The sequence below is a fragment of the Cydia splendana genome, chromosome 10, assembly GCF_910591565.1.
Source record: "Cydia splendana chromosome 10, ilCydSple1.2, whole genome shotgun sequence".
NCBI lineage: Eukaryota > Metazoa > Arthropoda > Insecta > Lepidoptera > Tortricidae > Cydia > Cydia splendana.
The window spans coordinates 15682123-15709368 of NC_085969.1; the positions used below are offsets into that span (position 1 = coordinate 15682123).

A 27246-nucleotide genomic window follows, 5' to 3' on the forward strand; every position below is an offset into this window, starting at 1 on the left:
GCTCTATTAGCAACATTGTATGCTTTTGGTGGGGATGTGTTTTAGGTAAGAATGTCAATTATCGTTACATGTCCCTTTGGGCACAATTCCTCAATGTTTTGATAGCACATTAATAATAGCAATCATTTTTTGCCAATTCATAACCACTTCCTGATTTTATGATAATAATGCTTCGAAATGCAAAAATCATTACTATTCGCCTGTGATTTACATAATATGGTTATATATTTTAGTAATTGGAGGACTTATCATGTCAATTCAAATCCAATTATATCGATTTAGATTTTATTCTCAACGTGACAAGAATTACCCTCAAATATTCCACATTAATATTAAGCAAAGGCTTGCAAAATAGTATAAAAATTGAAACTTTAAAATGTCTATATACCCAGCGAAACGTTTAAATTCTTAAAACAGCTTACTCAACAACCGAATCAATTAACATTTTAAAGTTCCCCGTAAACTTACATCCCCGCAGTTTGGGAAATTTTGAATTATTAAATCTTCATTAGACACAGTATCTCAAACTTGGCATCGTAACTTGGCGCTAGTATTTTAATATGCCGGGAATATTTACTGTGCAATTTTGAATATTGCGTCTGGATTATTTAAGTTAGATGGAAGATTTATTAGGTTGTACAGGTTGCTTTTAATTTAAAAGTTTAGGGTTACAGATGTTAATTAAATTAAAAGTTAAAGAAGTAAGATGACAACTCGTTTTTATGTATAGACTTTCCTTGGAATAGTAGTAAGTCACCTGGGTTATTATTTTTTATTAACTTAAATATTTTTTGACATCATATTTATCTAAATTGGCTTATTCGTATATTGATACTACTCACTAGGTACTAACTGTAGTACATATTCAACTGCTGAAACCACAATCCTTCATTTTGGTATTTCTATAGTTCAATAAACATTAGTAGTACCTAGTATACAACTTTTTGATTCGAGTTCGATAATATGTATTTTTTGTTCTGCAGAAGACTACATAATATATAATCTGCAAACCTACACATAATCTGATATTTTATGACTTATTTGTCTATGATTAATGCGATGTGATTAATTTAGTAAAATATACTTAAATAGATCTATAATCATACACTATCAATAAATACAAAATGACCTATATGTATTACAAACAATTGAAAGCATGGTTGTAAAAAAGTTCGGGCTTATAATACAAACATGGCTGACCGCAGTTTCACATAGCTTAAACTATGAATACTTGACGGTGTTTTTTTTAACGTGTAACTATAGACACATATTTTATAGTAAAACTTACAAACTAAGGGGTTAGTAGATAGGTAGATATAGCGAGACTTAAATTTAAAACAAAACAACACTGACGGGAGAATGCAATATCTCGCAGTAACCCTATCCGCTAAGATTGCATACTTAGTTAAAAAGATAAAAACATGTACTCAATACTACACCCATAACTCAGGAACAAATATTCGTAATAAACACACAAATAAGTCCTTACCTTTAAAATACATATAAATACTGATTGTTGACATTATAGTGTTATCGGTAACCGCGGGCGTTTTTTAAACAAAAAGGGAGCGTAAACTTGCCAACAGCGAGGGGAACTGGGGTTTATGGCACGATCATAAAATAGGGGCAAAGTGCATTACATACAAATATTGGTGGTGGAAATTTGATGATTTTATTAAGAAATATAAATTGAGGTTCGTGCTATTTGGGAAAAAGGGTTGGTTGGATTAATTTAATTTTGGAAAATATATATTTTTGCATTAATATTTGTACAACAAAGAAGAATTTTATGAAGACCTAAATTTAATAAATAAACTCTGTCTTTTGTGTCACACTACCCCTATGTCAACTCCTACTTACAGGTGCAATGCACTTTTATACTGACTAACTCAACAATAGTACTTTGCAGGCATCAGCCATCATTTTGTGTTCTAAGTACATATTTATGTCGATAAAATACGCCGTCTTAAGTAGAAGTTATCCTAAAAGTTTAGGCCAGTCACCACTAGATCAAAAATGTTTATAAACTGAAGCTAACGCAAGCAACTAAACTGTGTTAAACGCATACGAATTATTGATCAAATCTTTATTTCCCTAATTATTCTCCAACTTCCGATCGACTTCCGACTTTAAAGCCCAGTCACGCTCACGCGCTCGTTCCGAAGTTGTAACGTTCAAATTGAATGGTGCCTTGTAACGCATTCAGGGGTGATTACAGCTTATTGCTTTCAGTATAGGCCCCCAGATTTCATTGAAAAGTTAGGCCTGGTAGAAATCTTGGCTGCCGAAGCTTTATTTGGTTTAATACTTTCTTGTCTTTCGTAGTCGAAATAAAGTGGCAGTTTTTTCTGTAGTACTCTACTCATACATAGTAGTTTCTCGAAAGGTTCTCGAGTGGCGACCACGTACCGGAAGGCGCAAAATGGGTAGACCCCCCACAAGGTGGACTGACGACCCGGTAATGGTCGCGGGAGTCCGCTGGATGCGGGTGGCGCAAGACCGGTCATTGTGGCACTCTTTGGGGGAGGCCTATGTCCAGCAGTGGGCTAGGTACTATAATGACTGATACTATAGATAGGTAACTGTAGTGTTTTCCATTCCTTGAGATTCTGTTTGAAGTCCAGACAGTAAAGAAATGAATAATATTGTTAGTCCTTAATTTTTTTTCAATTCCATAATATATCATTTTAATTCAAACAATATAGCTACTGTCTATAGAAATAAAATTACTTCAAGATATCAGTTAGGTACCTATTCTTAGGTAAAGTACCTAACTAATAGACACTAGTCTAATCCGCCATAAGAAATCTCGGCTGGTAAATGTACATAACTTTCATATATTCTCATTCTTTGTATTCTGTTCATAAAAACACCGTTTGAACAGTGCGTGGCTTGGCAAAGGTTTGGATTTCGAGATAAGCCGATATCATTAATTTTCAACATACAAAAACAGTTAATTTATTTAGTAAGTAAAATAACAAAGAACTGAATGAATGTCGTCTAGCAGCTGCTAGAACTTTTATTAAGGTTAGGTTAAGTTAGTAAACCTTAGTTCATTCAACCTATGCTGATCTTATCAAATAAAACCGTAACACATGCAACCGTCCGTTGACCTGCAGAAGTGAATGAAACTCAAATAATGTTACTTTTACGGAAAAAATTCACACTTTTCAGCATTTACTTGTTTGATATTACTTTAACCCTACCGTTTTCCATTAGCGTAAGCTGTTCACGTATAAACACATAGTTCAGAAAGGGTGAATAGGATTAAAAAACCCCATGCCGTGACGTCAGCAGTTTACGGAAATATTGGAAAAATATTGCTGCGGAACAGAACAGGCTTAAGCGCCTCAGCGTTTTAAAAGTGATATTACCTAATCCCTTTTTATTAGCTTTAAAACGAAAGGGGTTATACCTACAAAGAGTGGATAACGTCTCGTGTGCAAAAAGGGACCATTAGGCCATTCTGCGGCCCTCACCGTGGCGCATGGTGCTTGGGCCATGCTCCGCTGGCGGCGGCAGCCTTGGTTAGTTTATTTATGTGATTATATGTATTGTGTATTATTATTATATTTTACTTTTATATTCAAATAATAAATGATCTACCTTAAGAAAAATAAATAAATGTAAGTCTAAGTACTTACAACATTTTAGAGGTGGTGGCTGATTAGTGATTATTAACTCTCATAAAGTAACAGTTATATTTTTATACATAAATATTCGCATTACAAAATTTGTATCTCCACAAAACGTCGTGTCTATTGATTTTAGAGCATCGTTGATAATTAGGTAAATTTTCTTTGAGAACAACACAAAGTCACTTGCGCTTTTATGGTACCGGGTCCCGTGGTCCAGGGATGACCCTTTAGGGCGGCTCATCTCGTGATATTTATTGCCCTTATGTTGAGTGCCTCGGTTTTTTGGAATGGAGGTTTCAGGTGCCATTTGTTTTAGGTGTCTATGTTTTATGTAAAATTTACTGGGCGGTAAGAATGCGCCGTACTTTTAGGGACTAGTATGGATTTATTTTTATTTACTTATTTGACTTTAGAAAATCGAGATTGGTTCCAATCATATCTACAAAATCGTGAACAGATTATTGAAGTGGATCACTTCAATACCATAAGCAATACTGTAACTAAAGTACGATCGAACAAAATAGTAACGACGTGTTCTATACCTCAAGGAAGCGTACTTGGATGCATCTTGGTTTTACTCTACGTAAATGACCTTCCTGAGGTAATAAATACTCAAATCTCAGACGCAGAGTGTTTCCTCTATGCGGACGACATATCTCTTGTACTGCCTTGCCTAACCAGTACTGAGCTAACTGATAAGTTGGAATCTACTCTGAATGTCATGTCAACTTGGCTGAGCGAACATAACCTATGCATAAATTAATCAAAAACAAACTTAATCGAGTTCAGGCCTCACCAAAGAACAGCGTTAGAAACCGAAATATCCTATAACGACACCAAACTGGAGGTTGTTAAAACATGCTCTCTGCTTGGTATTCAAATTGATCAGCATTTAAATTGGAAAAACCATATAGATAAGATTTCTTCAAAGTTATCCCAATTTACTTACGCCCTGAAAGAAATTAAAAAAACTTCGGACCTAACTACAGCAACTTCCGCTTATCATGCATTTGCGCAAGCGTGGTTACAATACGGCATTATTTTATGGGGCGATAGTACTAATGCCCCTGACTTATTCTTAATCCAAAAAAGATGCATTAGAATTTTGAGCAATATATACGTGGACGAATCATGTAGACCCCATTTTATTAAACTCAAAATACTAACACTGACATCCTTGTACATTCTCGAGTCATGCAAATTCGTGCGGAAATATTTTTATCTCTATACCCAAGCTAAAGACCTTTGTAAAGGAAACCATAACTTGAGGCCAAGGAACAAACTGGTGCCGATTGGAATAGCCAAACTCAAAATGATCTCGAACGGACCACATTCCATGTCGATGAAAGTCTACAATAACTTACCTAGTCACATAGTAGCTGAAGAGAAATACACTATTTTTGTTACAAAATTAAAACAATATTTAATATCTAAAGCTTTTTACACTCTCGAAGAATATATGAATGACGGAGCTGAAAATATGTATTAGTTTTAAGTGTATTTTTTTTTTTCCTAGGTTAACTTATATTTTAAGATTTGTCACGCCCTAGCAGGGTCCATGCTGTACTTTATAATGTTATTATTATAGTATGTAAACACCTTGTAATACCATGGTTGGCATTCAATAAATGAAATGAAAATCACAGTAAAAAAAACAGCTAATATAATTATGTTTCACGTGTAGTTTTCAAACAAACTAGCTTCTTCTTGCGACTTTGGTTGCGTAGAATGACGATTTTCGTGATAAAAACTAGGTAACCTACGAGTAGGTAAGGTCCTCAGGACTCAATATAATCTCCATTCCAAAAATTTCATCTAAATCGGTTTAGGTAACAGGCAAAGTTACTTTCGCAGTTTTAATATTAATTTATAGTAAAGATGTGTTTACGTCATCTCATCAATCATATTATGTTCTCTAACCAGTTTATAATGCTCTAGAAAGCTCCATTTGCCTTCGGAAATCATACGAGTCAGGAACTATGTCACATCGGGCATTGAACTTATCTATTTTAGGATGATATATTCGAATCACTAACATTGTATCGTTATTATAAAATATATAGTAATTTTTGAGGCATAATTAAGTGTTGATAAATGGGTCAAAATTATTTTCGTTGTTTTGTTTTTGTCCCCAAAAATGTGACTGAGTGGAGCTTTTTGTCGTCATCATCATCAATATTTAAGAGCTATGCTCTTGTTAGTGGAGTAATCGCCACTCTTCTCTTTGCTGGGCCAGCCTTTTAACTCCCTCGTACTTTTGGTATTTGGCTGAGATATGTGAGCCTGGGCTTTCCTCTGCGTCTTTTCCCCTCAATTTTGCCCTCCAGGATGTTGAAAAATAATCTGTTATGCCGTATCAGGTGGCCAACCATCTTGCCCGTCCTGTTAGCTTTTGTGTCTAACAGGCATCTCGTCCCTCCTGCCGTGCTCAGTACCTCTTCGTTCGTCTTTCTTTCTGTTTTTTTGTATGGAGTGAAATTTAGTTTTTATTTTTTCTCAAGATAATTATAATCTACAGCTAGAAACACATCCAATAGCACTAAACTTTTTTTTAAACAATAAATCACGATATCAGGTCACTAGAAAAATATGAAAATTAATTAATATGAAAATTATAAAAAACTACCAAACTTAAAAAAAATCAAATAATTCTTGTAACTACCAAAATGAAAACATACAAAACCTACCATAAAAACTAAACCTCACGATGTTTCATAAATAAGTATACATGCTAAAACGATTAGTAAAAAAATACTAAATTTGAAAACAAATCATGTTCCTCCATAATATAACTGTAGAGGAAACAAATTATTGCATAACAGACTACGTAATTGCATGCCGTACAGTACTGGCCAATTAAACAATTCTGTATCGACGTTTAGCAACAAATTGGGCTATTACAAAGTAATTGACAAACTATTAAAAAGATGGACATTCCGTATCCATTATGGACAAAATATAGAATTGTCGACTTTATAACAAGTGCGTTTTGACTCAATTTCCTTTAAAATGATACGACTGCATTAGACACCGTTCTATACAATTCCACATTATTGCGAGTAGGTGTGGCAGTAAATGGCCTGATTACCCTCACACTAGGTCTCGCATTAAGAAGCATTTTACGACAACTCACCACGTATATGAACGTTAGCTCATAACGTAGGCCTTTCTTACAATTTTTGCATTTGTAGGTAATTATGAATTTGTACGCGTAAAAAAAACATTATTTAAAAAAAAATACAATGATGGAGGCCGATCTTGTTACGGTTTGATCTGGTTTTGATGTGACCTTGAAGTTCGCTCGCGCTAATTAGTGCATACAAAATTAAGTGTAAGTAGTGCGTGAGACGATAGTATAAAATAGTGTGCTATGCAACTGCAAGGCATATTACAGCATATTATATTTTACATGCAACTTTTTTTAAGTGAGTGAGTTTTTTTCGTCAGTCTTTCTATTCCATCTATGTATTTTTAAAAAGTTATTTCAGTTATCTGTAGTACGACCATGAGAAAAAATGTTCGGCTAAGTCCTTATTTGATTTACAGTAAGGTCAAATTATTGTCTGGCTCAGTCGCTGGAACTCTTTGGTTCGCTTTAAGTAGATTTCAGTGTAAGTTCTTGGAGAGATTTTCTCTCTAGGGAACCTGCCATTTGTTAAAATTTTCTTTTCACAACAGGATTGTATTATGTACAAATTCCTCTTATGTTTATTTCTTTCAAACGGAAATTTGTTATAACGTTTGTTAGGTAGTGTACCTTTCTTATAAGTACAAAAAATGTACAGGGAAAAGTTTGACTTTGTTTCATCTTTTCCGTCCTTTAGTGCAGTTGTAAAATAGCACCTTTTAGCTTTCTGTTTACCTCGTTTAGTAAAAGGAATAATAAAATTGTTATTCACTATAACGGGACTTAAACGCTTATTAAATTCACTTGAAATTTACCTCCGAACGACATTGTCCTTGTGGTCTCGGGGAAAGACAAACAAATCAATGTTTTAATAGGAACAAGTACTTAAAGTAACCCGGGTATGTCCTTAAACTACGTCCAAGACCATCGGTGGACGGGCAGCAGCGTCCCTCAAATTCGGTGTACTCGACTGCGATCGTCAACCCGCCTGCCAAGCGTGGCGATTATGGCATTCACCCCATCATACAGAATGGAGGTCCAAGGGGGAGGCCTATGTTCAGCAGTGGACGTTTTATGGCTACGCAACTCTACGACTACGTCAATTCTTGGGTTTAGTCGTCAAGCGGACTCCAGGCTCCCATGAGCCATGGCAAAATGCCGGGATAACGTGAGGAAAAAGGAAGGACGTCTTATGGCTGAGATGATGACTTAAAGTAAAATATCTAAATCAAAATAAGCTAGGTATACTTTTGACATGAGCTAAAGCTTTATCTTTATTTAGGTACATCATATTCTTGTTTCTGCATTGAGACTCATGAATATTCAAACTTCACACAGAATTCCCACTTTAACAAGCATGTTCCATTGTTTCAGGTACAACCGTCATAATGTTGTGACAATGAACACGGATTAGTGTTGTGCACGTGGCGATATCCGTGTCGATAAAATGGCCCGGTGGTTCCTGTTGCTGTTGCTGCCCGCGCTCGCGGCGGCACTGCAGCCGACCGACAGTGACGCGTGTAACCCGGATAAGATGACCGTGTACCGGATGGTGCTGCACACGTATTGGACGAGGGAAAAGTTTCCGAAACATTATCCGGACTGGCGGCCGCCGGCGCAGTGGTCGAGGGTTTATGGTGAGTACAGTTCGTTCACTCAATTTCATGCACTGCTATAATCCTTCCGGCCGATTTCAACCAAGGCGACCACTTCGACTCCTAGTTAGCTCGGTGCTCACATAACATATACGTATTATAATTATTCACAAGGCACTATACCTTGCGGTAGAAAATCGATTTACTTACTGTTTTTTTTTCCGTTCATAGAATAATGTTTTCACAAGGTAATAGGTATTTAAATACCTATTACAATTATCCCAGGTCTCATTTTACAAAAGAATAAACATAAGTATAATATAGATACCCATTGGACATGCAATACCTTCGACATAGGCTGGACTATAATATAGTTGTAATAATTTTATTTTGAGCTAAGTGTTTTTTTCATTCATAAATACAATTCGTATAAATAACTACTTATTTTACGTAATGTAACTAAAAAAGCCTTGAATAATGATGTTATCTTAATTATTTATTACAAATGTATATTTTCGAAAGAAGAACAGAAATTAATTAGCAAACTAAAAGGAATAACCACTTACGCTTATTCAATTACTACGCATCTTAAACTGCTCATTTTATAAAGATGCAATAATAAATAAAGGTAAAAAGTATCATAATTGCAAATTATCCATTCATTCGCAGATTTGCGATGTTCAAAGTTTTGAGTTGATGCATAAATTTTCTCAATTATGTGAATTCGGTCGAAATAACTAACAACGAATGAAATTTATTGCCCAAATTTACATTCTTAAAAGCTTCGTGTTGCTTCTCTTACTTGTTCGGAACAAATTTAATATATTCTTCAAGTTTTTTTGTTGTATATTTTAACGATTATCCATATGTTTTACCTGACTGTGACACTGGCTTACATTAGATATATTAAGAACAGGTCACTCACGTACACTACTGGCTACATGCTGGGTACGTAATGGCTTATATTATGTAGATATTTGTCAGTTGATAATTGTCAAATAATACAATAAAATGCTCCATGAACATTTATATTTTTTCTACGGCTAGTGCTGTCATGTTTTAGGGCGTTTCTCAGAGATGACCTTCGGTGCCTGACTTCGGTGCCAAATTTTTTTTTTTACTTATTTGATATGCGACTTTATTTCCTAAAATCTAGCCTTAGAATAAAAAATATTGGTAGTGGAGGCCTCCATTAGAACCTTATAGTTTTTAAGATATTTGAGATTGAAAAAACACCGAAATCATGTGCAGGCACTGAAATCAATTGGCGTCACCGAATTCAATAATGCATACACAAGAATCACATTTCAATTTTATATTTCAATCATATTACATTTTAATCATATTTTTCATTCTTATTTGATTATAAGCGATGTAATAAGGCTAATGATCTCGAAAGATTACATAAATTTAATAGATATAGACCCAAGATTTTAAAATAACCTAATTACGGCTTGTAAAATAACATCTCTAGAAGATATCCCACACTATTTGACTGTCCTCTCATATAATAGGGTGGTGGGCGATGTATGGTCCTGGAACGAGTTTCAGACATGTCGACCACAAATTCGCACATTAGTGCCATAAAGGAGAAGATGTTTGTTTCACACAATCCGACCGCACACGCATCAAAAAGAAACTTATGTTACCTACACTCGATAAACAAGAAACTTTTCAGTGGTGTTCAATGCTCAAAAAATATTTAATGCACTTATAAAGCAATGTGATGCAATACGGAAAACAAGTATTTTTGAATAACAGAGTTTTAAAGCGTGAACTCCATCAATTTAAAACTATTTGAAGTGGTCGACTAATGCTTGAAGATCTAATAACCTGTTAATTATTTGAGGGTGCTGGAGATCTCCAGCATTCTGAAACACTTGAGCTAATTTGTAACTCCTATATTTAGACATAAAGACGTAAGACATTGAGGATTGTTAAAACGTTTGCTATGTTCAATTTGTGTCTATGGCTATCCTTTAGAAATATCTATCAGTAAAGTACGCTCAGTGCCTTTGAAGCGATCTCGACATTAGAAGGCCACTTTATTTTTAATCCCTTGTTCTGAACATCCCGTCCCTTGGGTGCATAATACTTACATACACAAGTTATTGTAAAAGAAGTGGGATCTGCATTCATTTAACACGGCTGACACGTTTAAAGTTATCGAGGTGTAGGGCCTCAGGTGATACAGAGGACAATTAACATAATTTACTTCATTGGTTTGAAGAGAACATCAAGACAGAGAAAGAAACATTGGGTCTACAAGTTTCAACACACGTCTGGTTTAAAAAACTACTCATAGTAAACTAGTGATTTTTTGTACCTATTATGACTTAATTTACTTACAAACATAATTTTACGTTTATACAACGTATCTTGCACTTTTTAGGTGTGATAAATTAGTACAACAAGCTAGTTTACAAAGCAGGATTTGAATTCAGTGATTACTTTTTTGATATCGGTGGTCAAAAAATCCACCGAATCCAAGGAAATCAACACCAGTGATGTCAAAATTAATCGCTTTTTAGCAATTACAGAAATAGCATGAGTGATACAGAGGAGATGTAATAATGATGGATTTACGTACTTTCGAGGATTTCTTAAGCACTTGCATAACGATAAATGCACTGAAACTTTCGGAGTAAATTGCACCACCGATCTCAAAAAAACATAGAACCAAACCCACCGAAGGACGGTGAAACCTTTAAAAAATCACTTTAATATACTGTGACTGTACCTCTACTCTATTCAACGGTTAAGGCACAACTAAAGCATACTATGTTTGAGACACTGAGTTCCTGGTTTACAACTTTGAAGGAGTACCGACATGTTTTGCAAATTACACCGAAATCAGGCACTAGCCCGGGACACATCGTAAATTTGGTTTTATTCAATGAGTTGAGCAAACACATTATTGTGATATAAAGAATATGATAAGTTAACTAATACCTTATGCGTGAATACCCATAATAACTGCGATCTAATGCCCCATCTTGAGTAATAATTTTTTGTTTCATAAAATCTGGGTGCGGGACACTCCCACCGAACATCATTTTTGGCATTTGAATTTTTTTTTCTTGTATTATATAAATAATAAATAAATAATTTGATAGTGTCCCAGACAGAACATAGGCTGAAGATCATGCCTAAATTAATTCAGATTTATTGAACAGTACATTCAATCATTTATTGCCCCGGACACGTAAAAATGGCCCTCCTGAGAAATGCCCTTTAGTTCCCCCCCCCCCCTCATTTTTTTATTATATATACTTAATCAGAATCACAGTCATACATTCAATTTTAATAGTAGCCAGATCTATAAAGGATTACTTATATGATGAATGGCGAGAAATCGTACGGCAAGCAACATCTGTGCCTGGTGTCAGCAGTTGACCACGACACTCTGCAAAGAGTATAACGACTAAAAAGATAGTATAATATATTTGTTATTCAGTTACTAAACTGCAAGTGCGACAAGTTTCCATTCTATGGCAGCCACTTATTTTTAACTACAACTATTGTCGATACACGTATACGTACCTAAGAATCCTTTGAACTAACAATTACATTTTTTAATTATACACCGTGTTTTTATTGAATTCCGTTAACTTCGGGGTATGGTTAAGTACGTTTAAGAGAACTAAATGGCATAGTTAATTTTCAAAAAAAATATTTTTTTTTTCAAAGGATTCTTAGGTACGTATACGTGTATCGACAATAGTTGTAGTTAAAAATAAGTGGCTGCCATAGAATGGAAACTTGTCGCACTTGCAGTTTAGTAACTGAATAACAAATATATTATACTATCTTCTTAGTCGTTATACTCTTTGCAGAGTGTCGTGGTCAACAGCTGACACCAGGCACAGATGTTGCTTGCCGTACGATTTCTCGCCATTCATCATATAAGTAATCCTTTATAGATCTGGCTACTATTAAAATTGAATGTATGACCGTGATTCTGATTAAGTATATGTAGTAAAAACGTAGAAAAAATGTAAATGTTCATGGAACATTTTATTGTATTATTTGACAATTATCAACTGACAAATATCTACATAATATATTTAAGCCAGTACGTACCCAGTATGTAGCCAGTAGTGTACGTGAGTGACCCGTTCTTAATATAATTAATGTAAGCCAGTGTCACAGTCAGGTAAAACATATGAATAATCGTTAAAATGTACAACAAAAAAACTTAAAGAATAAATTAAATTTGTTCCGAACAAGTAAGAGAAGCAACACGAAGCTTTTAAGAATGTAAATTTGGGCAATAAATTTCATTCGTTGTTAGTTATTTCGACCGAATTCACACAATTGAGAAAATTTATGCATCAACTCAAAACTTTGAACATCGCAAATCTGCGAATGAATGGATAATTTGCAATTATGATATTTTTAACTTTCTTTATTATATTATCTTTATGAAACGAACAGTTTAAGATGCGTATAATTAATTGAATTAGCGTTAGCGTAAGTGGTTATTCCGTTTAGTTTGCTAATTAATTTCTGTTCTTCTTTCGAAAATATACATTTGTAATAAATAGTTAAGATAACATCATTATTCAAGGCTTTTTTAGTTACATTACGTAAAATAAGTAGTTATTTATACGAATTGTATTTATGAATGAAAAAAACACTTAGCTCAAAATAAAATTATTACAACTATATTATAGTCCAGCCTATGTCGAAAGTATTGCATGTCCAATGGGTATCTATATTATACTTATGTTTATTATTTTGCTTTTGTGAAAAAAAAAATTAAGTTAAAAAAGTAATTAAATGTAGCATATAGCGTTGTTGTAACACGGGCATTAGATTTAACTCAACCAAACAATTGAAATCTGTGACATATTAATGTCATTTCGAACATCGATCGACCGAGATTGTACTTAAGTTTAGTAGCAAATGCATGAACTCATTCTAAACATGTAAATATGTAAACCGGCCCTAAGGCAAGTGTACACGCTTGTAGAGGCCTTGTAGGAAAAAAATTAATTATTGATTATCTCCGAAATGGAGTTAATTAGAATATCGGTGTCTTTGACAACGTTACTTGATTTAAGCTCAGGAATGCACCCCTGAAATTAACGGAAATCAAAAAAAAACACGGTGTATACAAATTAAATTATCCTTCTTTCAATCACATTTATAAAAATATTGCGTCCGATTTGATATTCCTTGCAGAGTTATTCCGAGAAGCTTCTGAATAAACAATAGGATATGATTCAATGCCGATGCCGCTATGATTCATTTTGCAGCGACCAGAGCGGCTCGTCTTGATTAACTGCGTACAAAATGCATTCAGTTTCAATTACGAGAGGGACTAATATATATTATCTTGTGGACACGCCTTTGTAGTTTCCGTTTGGGTGCTTCAATGATGTTTTTTTTGCTTATTTGTCACACTTAGACATAGATGGTCAATCAAATCTTGTCAGTAGAAAAAGGCGCGAAATTCAAATTTTGTATGAGACGATAATAATATCTCTTCGCACCTACATTTTTCAAATTTGCCGCCTTTTTCTACTGACAAGATCTACTTGACCAACTATAGTAATTATATCTTTTTTTATGGATTAAATCTTAACACTTAAATAAGAAATGTATTAGGTAGGTACTTAGTATCAGTAATTTTTTGCACTTTTTGATACAACCATTACTGGTCGATTTTCCATACTTACGCAATAATTCAATGTTTTGTTTACACAATAGAGTTATATATTTTTCACCTCAGCAGCTCGAACAAGGGTACTTTGCTTCTTAAAAACAGTGAGCAAAATGCGATTTTGCTCACTGAGTCATTTTGTCTCACTCAGTGAGCAAAATCGCATTTTGCTCACTGAGCGTGTTTCACTCAGTGAGCAAAATGCGATTTTGCTCACTGAGTGAGACAAAATGACATTCAAGTGACCTTTATAGTCAAATGTCATTTCAACATGCGGGGTCTAATACAAGTTCGATATACTTGGGTTCTATTATCTCTGTCCCTCTAGGTATGTTCTCACTGCTTAGGGTGAAAAATTTTGTGTACTACACGAGATCAAAGTTATTTACATCTCGTGCGCTTTTGAATCCCTTACTACGCTCAAGATTCTAAATTAGATTCACTCGCTACGCTCGTGAATCTATTATAGAATCTTTCGCTTGCACGGGACTCAAAATAAGCACTCGAAGAAATATCAAACTTTGATCTCTTGTTGTACAAATAACTATTGGTATAGTAGGGCCATTCCATAAAACGTAAAGTAGTTTAAACACTTGTAAACATCAAAACTTCATTGTGCTGCAATATCGTAAGAAGTTTGTTGCACAACTGTAAAAAACACTCGTAAAAATGAAGCGGCATCGTACTATTATCTAATCTTTTGATCTATCATTGTTATTTTAAAATACGTGGCCGCATACTCAAAGCAATCGTAGTAAAAATAACCGCAACGCCCATTATACAGTTTAAGATAAACCAATACAAATACGCTCCATTCATAAATAACTTCAAAGCTACAAAAATCTCAGAATAGACGATTAATTTCCACACGCTGCCTAAGTCGTTCGGTTTGGCGCCGTGCCAGCGGCAGGCGTTAAAATAGCTTCACTTATCGATAGTGACAGGAAATACGGCACTGTCACAACACTATTATATGACGGGAAGCGTTGTGAAGGGATGCACATGGAGACAAAACTATCGACATTGTCGGAAGCCTTTGAGACAGCTCTATTAGGTTACACGGGGCAATTTCAACAATTTCAAGTTTCAGAATAGGACAGATTTGGTCCTGTAGAATTAGGCTAGGATAACTATGAACTACTGCATCTGGAAGATAGATTTACCTACAATAAAACTTTATGTTAAACTATACAGACACAAAACGAATGAGAAATAATGTTGTGAGCGTAGATACACTTACGTATCTAGTTTGTAAATTGCAACTCGTAATTCGGTCATTCTAACGTTCAATCTGTTAAAGCAGACAATAAATTATAATAATATAAGTGAATTTGCTTACAGAAGTACCTTTACAATATCACGCATATTAGAAACTAAAATGTAGAAACAAAATGTAAAATTCTTACTTAACTGTCGACTGCCAGCCTAAATTGAAAAACTTACTCTTATTGCTAGAAATACGAAATATTATAAATCTTGGTACTTATGGTACTTTGGTATAATATTATACTCTGAGACCCTACATAATTTATCGCTAAACTTATCACTGATTTTTCTTAATAAATATTCCAAACTCGCTGCAAAAGCGTAGCTAATAAAATTTAATGTAAAAGGTAGGTAAATCACTAAACGATCTTTTAGTCTAAAATCCCATAAAATCGAATGAAAGCTTTGAAGTTGCGAAATCTATTTAACTCTGAGATTTTCCCGGGTCGCTTTGAGGCCAAAATTATTATTTTATTAAATAACTACGCTTCGGATTGAGTACTGTCGTAACTTTGTAGCTAATTAGTGGATTAATTCCTGCGCAAAAAGTAGCTGCGCAGTGCGTTATATGGAAGTTCTAATGAAATACGCTCAAAATAGGGCTTATACCAGAAGAAATAAGGTTTTCAAACGCTGGCAAAAAATACATTTTACAAGATGACCTAATTACGAACTTTGCTTTACGCTACTCGACAAGTAGGTGAATAGGTAGTTAAAAATAAGACCGTGTAGGTAATTATGTCTGTGAAACATATTTATTTTCTGTGCGGTTAACGGCTTGTAACTTGTGTTATTGTTTTTGTGCTATTATTGAACGTATGACCTGCTGTGTAGGTTGTCATTGAACTAAAATTTAGAACTTTGAAAATCATTTTGTTTCTATTCAGTCACCGTTTCATCGTACATGGAGAATTTCTATTACATTTTTAAGTCATAAACCTTATACGGGGCAGCTTAGGTCAGCACTTGTTTACCATTTATGTTTTGGTATTCTCTGAAGCATACTCTATGACAGCAACAAAACAAACATCACATAGGTACAGTTAGCATCAAAAGTAGCGGATCAGACTATGCGTCAATAGTAGATTATTAACCAAGGGTGGAAAGGCACCCATTTCTGTCGAGGTAGTTTGGCGCTCGAACGCTGTGAGAGCGCCAATAGTCCGAGACGGAAATGGTGCCTTTCACCCGAGTTAAACACTCTACTTTTCATATCGAATGCGAGGAAACCAAACAAGACAAGGCAATTTCGCAAAATCAGTAATTGAAGTACCTAATAGACCTACGGCCATGATTTTTTTCCTTAGGACTTACTTGCAATCGGAGACTTTACATGTGTGAAGATTAATAACCCCTAGCGAAAATCATTTAGATTGCAATATATACGAAAACACACATTTTTTAACAAACTGTAGTAATTTTAAAATCAGCGGGATTGCCTCTTACTTTTTAATTTTTTTATACTTTTTCGTTCTAAATGCCGCAACAGACTACCGGACCGCACCGCGACCTTGGTGCGCCGCACCACGTAATAACATATTAAAAGTAGTTTAAATATTAAATAACAATTTAATTAATAATATAAGAATTTTTTATCTTGTATTTTATTTTATTTTCATGAATATAGTGCTAAATAACTTTAAAAACCAATTTAATATCGTAAAACGTTTAACTGTGGCTGTATAAGATTCTGCCTTTGCTCATTTACGCAAGTGTAAGGTTTAAAAAAATATTTTTGGTGTATTCCTTTTGGTTCCCGCCTTATGAAATCGAGTAAATAGAATTCAACGAAAGAAATCAAGAATAATTTGTTTTTAACAATTTACTTACATCATTTTTTATAAAAAAAAGGATAACGTGGGATTAGTAAAATTAAACAATTACCAATTGTTCCAGGCGAGGAAATAAAGACACTATTTTTCCATTTTGTTTCCACCCAGATGTTCGTGGGACGGGGACGAAGAGGAGTACACCACTTTTCTGCGCTAGAGTATAAACGTATCACTTTCTGCGCACCTTTTAGAACAACAACGACCCACTTTCAACGCATGAGATATGAAATAGTACATTATTGTCGAGGCTCGGAAGTAGCTACTTGCAGGCTGAGGATTCGTTTTAAACGGACGACCTTGGGAGTCCGTTTAATTGAATCCGAAGCCAGCAAGTAGCCTTCCAGCCGAGTCATATATAGTGCTTTTCTCAAAAATGGTGCAAGAAATATAAATATCATAGAAATATTTTACAAAAGCAACGTTCTTACGTATATATTTTCACAGAAAAAAGTAGAAACAATTGAAAAAATTAGCTTTGCCGCCTTTTTATTTTTTTTATAAAAAAATAGAAGTGTATTTTTCTGCCGAAAATACGCCAACCTATTTGAGACAGCTAAATAGTCGCGGTACTAATCATCTGTTTGGCTGTTTAATGGGCCTGTGCCTTCATTTGATATGGCCATTTCAACTTTTAAAAAGTTTGGAACTCGACAAATAATGGAATTTGTATGCAACATTGCAGTCCCAAAATCGAGACTGCAATGTTTTTAACTTTTTAATTTTTGACTGACCATAAACTATGCGCTTCGCGACCTATTTTTTAAACGACAAAGTCGACTTTGCCGTCCATTTTTGAGAAAAAGTATTTACTCTACTCTATATTTTTAGCAGCTAAACAAGAAGAGATATGTGGCCTATTTTATAAAGCTCCAAGTTACAATTTACAAGCGGAAGTCTCTTTCTAACCCTATGTGTTAGAACGAGATTTCCGCTTGTAAATTGTAAGTTGTAGCTTTATAAAATAGGCTACTGTATGTACAAAAAATAAACTGTAGCATACGAGAGTAATTTAGGAAGTTAAATAATTTTGGAGCGTTTTGATTTGCTATTATTGATTGATGATGACTTGATGACTGAACAATGTGTTAGAAATTTTCTATATACTTCGAGACCCTTATAGTCTTAATACTACGGCGGGCTGGACGATCATTTGATGACAACTGCATACTGTTTGTAAAGGACCAATAATGATAATAATGTGGGTTTTACGGTAACATAGCTCAAGTAAAATAGGGTTGAGTCTGAACGTGTTTGCTGAATGTATACAGAACGGTGTGCCAAATAATCTACAGTATGAAGGAAAGTGGAAAGAAGGTGGAAAGGACAGATGCAAAATTGGAAGCTTTTTTTTAGTAGCTTGAAGAAGCGTCTTCAGTTTGTATTAGTACACTTACTCGTAGGTATGTATATGGATCCTAATATAACGTATCTATCATAATTAATGTACCCAACAAAATAAAAACTAACATCAGTATCTCACTATCACAGTCTAAAAACAAGAACATTCTAGATTACTAAATAAATTAACGTCCCGACATAGACCCAAGTTTTTCCAACGGGAAAAAGAAAATTAGGGGAGTGCAAGGAAAAACACGACCATTAGTTTAAGGTAGCCGGTCCTAATTACTGCTGATATACTGGGGACATGTCCCTGGGATATACAGGGGTATGTCCCGCCATCCCAGGCGTGTAGTGGAGTTAAATAGACCCCTTGTAGTGCTATAAGGATTGTCTTAATTAAAATTGCGAGGAACTTGTACTATACTGTGTGTGTGTTGTCTTACGAAATTAGACCATTTTCACGGGTGTGATGAATTTACGAGTACATGATTGAAACCCTTACTACTACTGTATTGTTTTACTGGCCTTATACTGTTTTCTGATGTTTTTAATATTGACGTAATTAGGTTTTTAGTAGATTAGTAGTCTATTCGACATGAAATTAAGAGAGCATAGTAGGTACTTCTATTACACATAAAAATCTCTTTAGTAAATTTGTTGTTAAAAACTTAACATAAATTTAAATTGATGGGTAAACTAAATATAACACCTGTTATTAGTTCCTAGAAAACTAAAATATGGCAATGAATAATAATACATCTTCCACAAAATATTGGTAAACATACTATGAAGTATTTGAACAAATTAAATTATTTTTCAGAAAATATTTTAATTTGTTTTTATCAAGTAGAAACACTACTATATAAATTATAAACTGAAATAAATGTCATATACTAAGAAAAAGTGACCAAGGCCTCCAGTGCCCCAGGCTGGAATCGAACCAGCGTCCTCTGCTATCGCGGCAGGTGCCTGAACCACTCGGCCACCGGGCCACAGCGACATTAGTCAAATTTTCCAAGTATATGCACTTCCTACTGAAGGCTTGTGGCGCCCCCTAGCCATCTCTAAGGTAGAACAGTATGGTTCGAACCTTCTATCTGGATCATTCTCATGATGATACCGAGCTAGCGAGAGAGATGGCGCTGCCAATCAATACTATGAAGTATTTGAACAAATTAAATTATTTTTCAGAAAATATTTTAATTTGTTTTTATCAAGTAGAGAGTTGGTAAACATTTACGAAATATTCGAAATTCAACATAATTTAATTTTACACGGAAAACAGGCGTACCTACCTAATTAGAAAAGGTCTCATAATAACGAGAACTATAAGTAATTTGGAAATGTAATCCCATTTATAAACTAAATAATTTCAACTTAATACTTAATTAGGTAGGTACCTATCCTGTTTTCTGCTACAACGCAATTTTCCACCCTGTAAAAACAACCCAGGGGCCGAAAGTAAATATAGGTTTGCCTTGTTTGTCGGCCTACTTAAAATGGCCAGGCAAACACTTTGCTGGCTTAAGTGGCTTTAATTGATGCTAATGAAATATTGAATTATTTATTGGTCCAATAATTATAATTAATTTTTCACCTCAGCAGCTCGAACAAGGGTTCTTTGCTTCTTAAAAACAGTGAGCAAAATGCGATTTTGCTCACTGAGTAATTTTGTCTCACTCAGTGAGTAAAATGACATTCAAGTGACCTTTATAGTCAAATGTCATTTCAACATGCGGGGTCTAATACAAGTTCGATATACTTGGGTTCTATTATCTCTGTCCCTCTAGGTATGTTCTCACTGCTTGGGGTGAAAAATTTTGTGTACTACACGAGATCAAAGTTATTTACATCTCGTGCGCTTTTGAATCCCTTACTACGCTCAAGATTCTAAATTAGATTCACTCGCTACGCTCGTGAATCTATTATAGAATCTTTCGCTTGCACGGGACTCAAAATAAGCACTCGAAGAAATATCAAACTTTCATCTCTTGTTGTACAAATAACTATTGTACACTAGTTTTATGAGTGACATAACATTTATATGTATTATATATTAAATAATACTCGTATATCCAGGTTTGGATTGATTTTATGTCAGTCAGTCAGGATTTTTACGTTTATAAAATGTAGATAAAATAAGTAGTTTAGTACAGTTCGTTTATTAGGCCAAGAATGACTCAGTTCACCGAAAAGAAATACAAGAACAGCACAATGAGGTTGCCAGTTCCGCAAGAAAACTTTAGTACCTATTTTGGGAGCACCGAAAAAAAATTTACTCTGAAAACAATCGTTCTGTAGGTAAAAAAATACAAAATAAAGATTACACAGTATCTATTACATTACTATATCACATCGCAAATAATTTTATTCTATAGAACCACCTAATAAAACATTAACAGTCTTTACATGTACATAAGCATAAGTAGGTACTATATATATCAAGTACCTACATACATTCAACGACAAATGATCATTTTAAAACATTCTATGGAACTACAATCAATGGGCAGAATGATAAATTCAAAATAAAACACATTTTTTGTAAAACACGTCAGTCACCAGAATAACAGATATATTTGTCGGAGAATGGCTGAAATGTGCCATCTATCGCCTTCAAGAGGCGTTTTGTCATGCAAACCTTGACAAATAGAGCAAACTAGAGTGTTACGTACACTTGAGTGGCGTTCGACACAGTTCCGCCAAGACGTCATAGAGTGCGCTCTTAAAACAATTGAAGTCCAGGACAATTGAAGTTATGCTGTCAATCAATCTTCAGAAGGAGCACGATGAGAACGAACGGGAGAAGATGACGTCTGTGGCGGCTCCTGGGTCTAATCCACTGGTTTGCTTAAGATAAGAAACGTAACGCGTGCTGTGATTTGTAATGAGTCTTGTGCAGTAAAGATTGTGAGTTGAACATCGTATTTCATTGAAGGCCCTCGTCATCCACGATTAAAGGTTCTGATGTGCTGCCGATAGTATGATACGCCCACAATTCCCGACATCAGAAGTGTGGCCGAACACACGGAATTCGCTACGGAATTCCTCTTGAAAGCTCAAATTTGCCAAATGAAGGTGGACTGAGGGTCCCAAAAATCTACCCTGATTTTGAAAATCCCTGGCATTCCTTAATTCAAGAGTTTTAAAGGCCTTAGAAAATGAAGAAATCTCATGCTATCGCTGGTGGAAAATAAAGAAGTATCGTGATGGAAAATATTTGAAGTGAAATGACAGTTGACATATTTGATATTTTATAAATTGTGATCCAGTTTTTGCATTGCTTTTTATGTTATGTTGTGTGAAATTTTCGTGAATGTTGTTAATGTTGTAACTCTAAGTAATACGTTTACAGTCCTTTGCACCATGAAGAATGAAGATAGTTGCTGCGAGATCTCCCGTCTCGCACGGGTTGGAGCTGCGGTTGCAGAAACGTGGGTGCCTTAGTTTGTTTACAGAAGCTGAGAGGAGCTGCATATTTACTGGTTGCCAGACTGTCGCTGGAAGTTGGAAATCGCGTGAGTTGCGTCCATTGTTTTATGATTTGTAACTGTGTTGAGTGTACTTCACAAAGCCGGCGTGATGGGTTCTAGTTAGGAAAATATGAGAACAGATACCTACGAATCAGAATGTATGTAAAAAAACTTTTGGTACGTGGACTTTTAATCTGCTGTTAAGACGATGTAAGGCTGTTTAACGATTTTCTGAGCACTATGGCATGTAATACCGTCACAACTTGAATAGCTTCTAGCAAAATGCACCTTAATTTTTTTGTGTGGAGACGTACTATTTCAAATTGTGTCGTGGACGAAATAATATTATCGTGAGAAGCGTCACGAGTGGCTGATGCCATTATTCGATCACACTGTGAATATAAAATTCTCACCTTTAAGTATGATTTCTATTTTGCTAGCTTGTGCCTATGATGGTGGTAAGTATGTGCGTGATATTTTTTTTGATATGAAAAGTAAACCGAGAACTTAGTGGTAAAGTTCATGACCGTTGACGGATAGTTCTGACTTAGTTTTAATCATGTGCAATTGTGCATTCCTTTGATTACTTAAAATGACTTCACATCCAAAATTAACTAGTCAAAACGAAACGTAAACGTAATGAGTGAAAATTGTGTGTTCCTATTTGAAGAACCTAAATGGTGATTATTTTAACCGCATCGAAGCCGAAGGAATCCTTTTGTGGTCATTTTTGCAGTCAGATTTTAGAGTTTACAGTACCTACGGAACAATTTTAAATTTAGACCCGACATTTAATTTTTCAATAATTCTGTGATTCAGTGATATGTTGTTTGCGATGTGTATCTGTCAAAGGGCCATTATGATTATCAAATTGAATTTGATGAACAATGATAAAATAATTTAAAATTAATTGATTATCTTTGGATTCGATTTGACACTTGATTTGACTTACTTATCACTCAATGGGTTAAGATAATTTTGCATATTGCTTGAATAATAATAGCTGAGTAAGCAGTTTGAGAAGGATATTATTCATTGATTTATTAAAACACTACCTATTTAAAGGGACACATTTTGGGATTAGATTTCTCTACGTAGGTATACCACTTTCCGCGTTGGTTTTATGACATTGTCGTAAGAAACGAAACGTGAAGTTCATGCCTCTTTGAGGATAGTTTATTTGAGAGGTTCATCACTTGAGTTGGCGGTCGCAACCGGAACCTGAGTTGTCCAGAGGGCGTTTGAGGACTGGGTGCTGGAGGGCACAGTCCTATTCGTAACTGCAATTCATGGGAGTTTCGGACCGGGCGATGAGGCTAGCTGTGTGTTGGAACCAAGCTGTTGTAAAGCCAAGGTGTTGGCACTGTTATTTGGAAGTTGGTGTTGACTTGTAGGCATTGGTTGATGTATGTGAAAAGAAAGTATTAATGATTAATTATGTGTGTATGCCAAAGAAAAAAAAAACGTGTCAATGATTATGGGCAGATAGACACATTTTTAGTTTTTCGCTCGACACTCAAAGCTGTATGCGCGCGTGCGTCCATTAGGGACAAAACACACGCAACGTGATTTAAAACAAATTTTAAAATTCCTCATATTATGGTTAAAATTATTGTTCCCCTTAAATGTGAAGGCAAATGACAGAACGGTTTTGGCATGCTATTTTAGTATTTTTCGGTAGAAGGCAGCAAAAATGAGACTTGAAAAAAAAGGGAAAATAACGCTTTGTCTATTACACTTATTATCCAAAATTATTAAAGTATGTTACTACGTACGCTATTACGCACGTTGTGGAACTAGTACAAAAAGTTGTTCGTACTCCTTACAGTAATTATAATGTTCCTTATGATCTTTTACGAAACTAGTTGTCGATGTTTAGCGAATAGAGTCGAACGAATTTATTTTCTGTTTGATCGATAAAGAAGTTAGCAAAATTTGAGTACCTACAGCGGTTTGATTTAGAATAGAAATTCTGCCACTTATACGCTAGATCGTTCGTAGTAAAACGAGTTGTGAACTTCTTTATTAATTTCATGCATGTTCAACCTTTTTGAACCTCTTTGAGAGCTTTTTGGTTTTTGAAGTATTGTGTCAGTCAGCTAAAGACAAGTCGTGTCAGTGTGTAAATATCACATAATGATCAAGTTTTCTTGCCTTTTTCTTAATAAAAATTATGAAAGCGATAAAAAAAATACAATTCGGTTTTCGTAGAAAGTATAATACTGGACTTACCTGATAATATATCAAGTTTTGAAAATTTCTCAAGCTGTCTTGTAAATGTGTTGTCCGTACAGAAGGAATAAAATAGAGAAGTCGGTTTAAACTGAACTGAACGCAATTTTGGTACGTGTTTAAACTATTTAATATGAGAATCGAATACGTAAACTGTCGTAGTCCTATTCCGAAACTTAAAATTACGTGTCGATTAATTACAATATGCTTCTTTTTGTTTATGGAATTAATGATTGTGTTTAGGAATACACAAATAATTAATGGTGCCAAAATTTAATCAAAATATTCAGGGTATGGTAGAAAGCTGGTTTGAAATCAATTGACCTGGCTCAATCTTTTTATACTTAGGCGGGTGATCGAACGAGCGAGCGAAGCGAAGTGAAGTTCTTAGATTCAACTTGGAACACACGGCTGGCTAGGGGCACGTCCCGGCATTTCGATGTTTTTAAGCTGAGCTATCAGAGGATAGTTTGATACACAATAACTTAAGTAAATTTGTTCTAATTTAAATGTAATTGGGTAAACGTGTAGTTGAGGGCATTGTATTTTTGTCATTAAATTATGAGCAGGCTCGATCAAGGTGTTATTGAGTTAGAAGAGCTTAAAAGGCTAGAAAGCTATTTGTGAGGGGTCTTGCTTTTCTGGTCATCTTATTTGCAAGATAGTATGGTCGAGTTTGGTATCAAATGAAAGTGCTCGGCTTTTATAATATTGTTTTTAAGTTTACCATTTTTAAATAATTAACAAGATAAAAATAAACATAATATAGGTATTTGACGTTTGACAAGAAAGATAACGGCTTACCACAGATACAGTTTATTTTAATCTCTATGGTGTTGTGATGGGCTCCGCAGACCTTGCAATAAATCACATGCGGTTTTCGATCCTTTGCCGACTAAGTAGCAGGTTCATTAAATTGATCTAACTTTTTGGCGAACCGCGAGTTCTCAGTTCGGGGCGAACTACTAGTTTAAATCAAACTTACTAAACATTTTAACCATGAGATAACGGAGATGATACACGCGTCTTGGGTGAGAGGCCATTGTGTGCGTGCGGCCAAGTATCTTTCAAACGGATAAACTAATTTCATCGCTGTTTTCTGTGATCCTAGCTAACATTTTGAGGTAATGATTAAAATGGCAAATAGATCTGGATCAAGGTATCAATGAAATCAAATAAGAAAATCTATTAGTGGGAACACTAAACTTTTAGGGAATACTAAACGTTTAAGTAAAGAATAGGTGCGCAGATAATGTTCATAAAATCAGTTAAATATGGAAAACCATTTATTTTCGAGAACTCAATACAAGATGTGTTTCAACTGAGGGGAATCTCTGTGGTGAGGTTCATTTAAAAGCTAGTTTGTATTGTATCTTTATGGTGATATTATTTTCACGCTGTTTGGATTATGGTGATATTATTTTCACGCTGTTGCATTTTAAGTCTCTTAATGAATTGTTCGAAATGTATCTCTACCCCATTTCCGTTGAAATATGGCCTGATTGAATATCGTGATGCTACCGATGCTGAACTTGTTCATTCACAACAATGATCTATGTGCGTGTTATTGAAAGAGTTGAGTTGAGTTGCCTGTCAGTATCCAAAAGTTATGGAGGAACTTACTTTGGTCAGGTAGGCCGAGCAATGAGCTTAGATACCTCAGATTGTTGTATTCTGTCCGCAGATGTATGCAGTGATGCATACAATGTCAGGATGCCGTGGTGGTGCAGATGATCTGCGCTCTACAGTCTCTTTTGGGAGAAGAAGATCTCATCTTCGCTCTAGTCTACCAGTGAAAATCATAAAGGGGGATGGATAACGTACGGAGGGACCCGTACAATGTCAGGTTGGCCGTGTCGGAGAATGGCTGAAATGTGCCATCTATCGCCTTCAAGAGGCGTTTTGTCATGCAAACCTTGACAAATAGAGCAAACTAGAGTGTTACGTACACTTGAGTGGCGTTCGACACAGTTCCGCCAAGACGTCATAGAGTGCGCTCTTAAAACAATTGAAGTCCAGGACAATTGAAGTTATGCTGTCAATCAATCTTCAGAAGGAGCACGATGAGAACGAACGGGAGAAGATGACGTCTGTGGCGGCTCCTGGGTCTAATCCACTGGTTTGCTTAAGATAAGAAACGTAACGCGTGCTGTGATTTGTAATGAGTCTTGTGCAGTAAAGATTGTGAGTTGAACATCGTATTTCATTGAAGGCCCTCGTCATCCACGATTAAAGGTTCTGATGTGCTGCCGATAGTATGATACGCCCACAATTCCCGACATATTTATAAAATTCCTTTGTAAAGAATCACTCAATGGGAATGAAATTCAAATTAATTAAAGTCCCCAAATCCCAATTACCAAGAATTAATTTCCTCTTAAAGCCCGCTTCATTGCACCTGTCACTGCGCACAAATAAATTATTCAAACAAGTCTTGCAACTAGTTGTAAAACAGCGCAAGTCCCCGACGTGTGAAGTGGCGTGTGTCGTTCTAGTTTAATTCGCGTATTGTTTATACCAAGTGCGCGCGCGACTGCCAATTGGCAGCGGACTGGGTTCACTAGCCGTTGATTCATCGTTACGTAAACATAGTGTTAATATATTCAACTAGGATTCCCTTAGGTATTATGACTAATATTGTCGTACGTTCGGCCTCATAAGTTTGTATGTAAATCACACATATACACATGTATGTTTGTATTTTGTATGACACAAACGGTGTAAAGGATTTAGCGTGTATCAGCATTGACTTATACAATGTAAGGAGGAAGGAATATTATTCCTTCGATTTAAATTCTTCATAGTTAGTTGTTGAGAGTGAGATGTTTTCGTTTTTTTTTTCTTTTCTTGGCTTAGGATCAGGGTTAGCCAACTAACTCGGAGTTAATCGTTTAATACATGATTAAACTATACTGTAACTCCGAGTTAGATGGTTAACCCTGGAATGCGCAAGTGAACCTAATAATCTTTGCTGTAACGTTAAGATACTCGTATCATGCAATTACCTTAGTTAAACTTTAATTATACAAAAATACTGATAAAACCTGCATAAAGCCCGTAATTAAAGCGTAACC

At 35.2% G+C, this 27246-nt stretch overlaps 1 protein-coding gene across 1 annotated transcript in view; it reads left to right on the forward strand.

Moving 5' to 3' along the window:
• LOC134794391 (spondin-2) overlaps positions 1-27246 on the forward strand; it is a 63100-nt gene that overhangs the window by 14689 nt on the left and 21165 nt on the right. Inside the window, exon 2 of the mRNA XM_063766199.1 lies at positions 8140-8402. Within this exon, the coding sequence (XP_063622269.1) occupies positions 8213-8402 (190 nt within the window). The 5' untranslated portion in view covers positions 8140-8212. The remainder of the gene's footprint in view (positions 1-8139; positions 8403-27246) is intronic.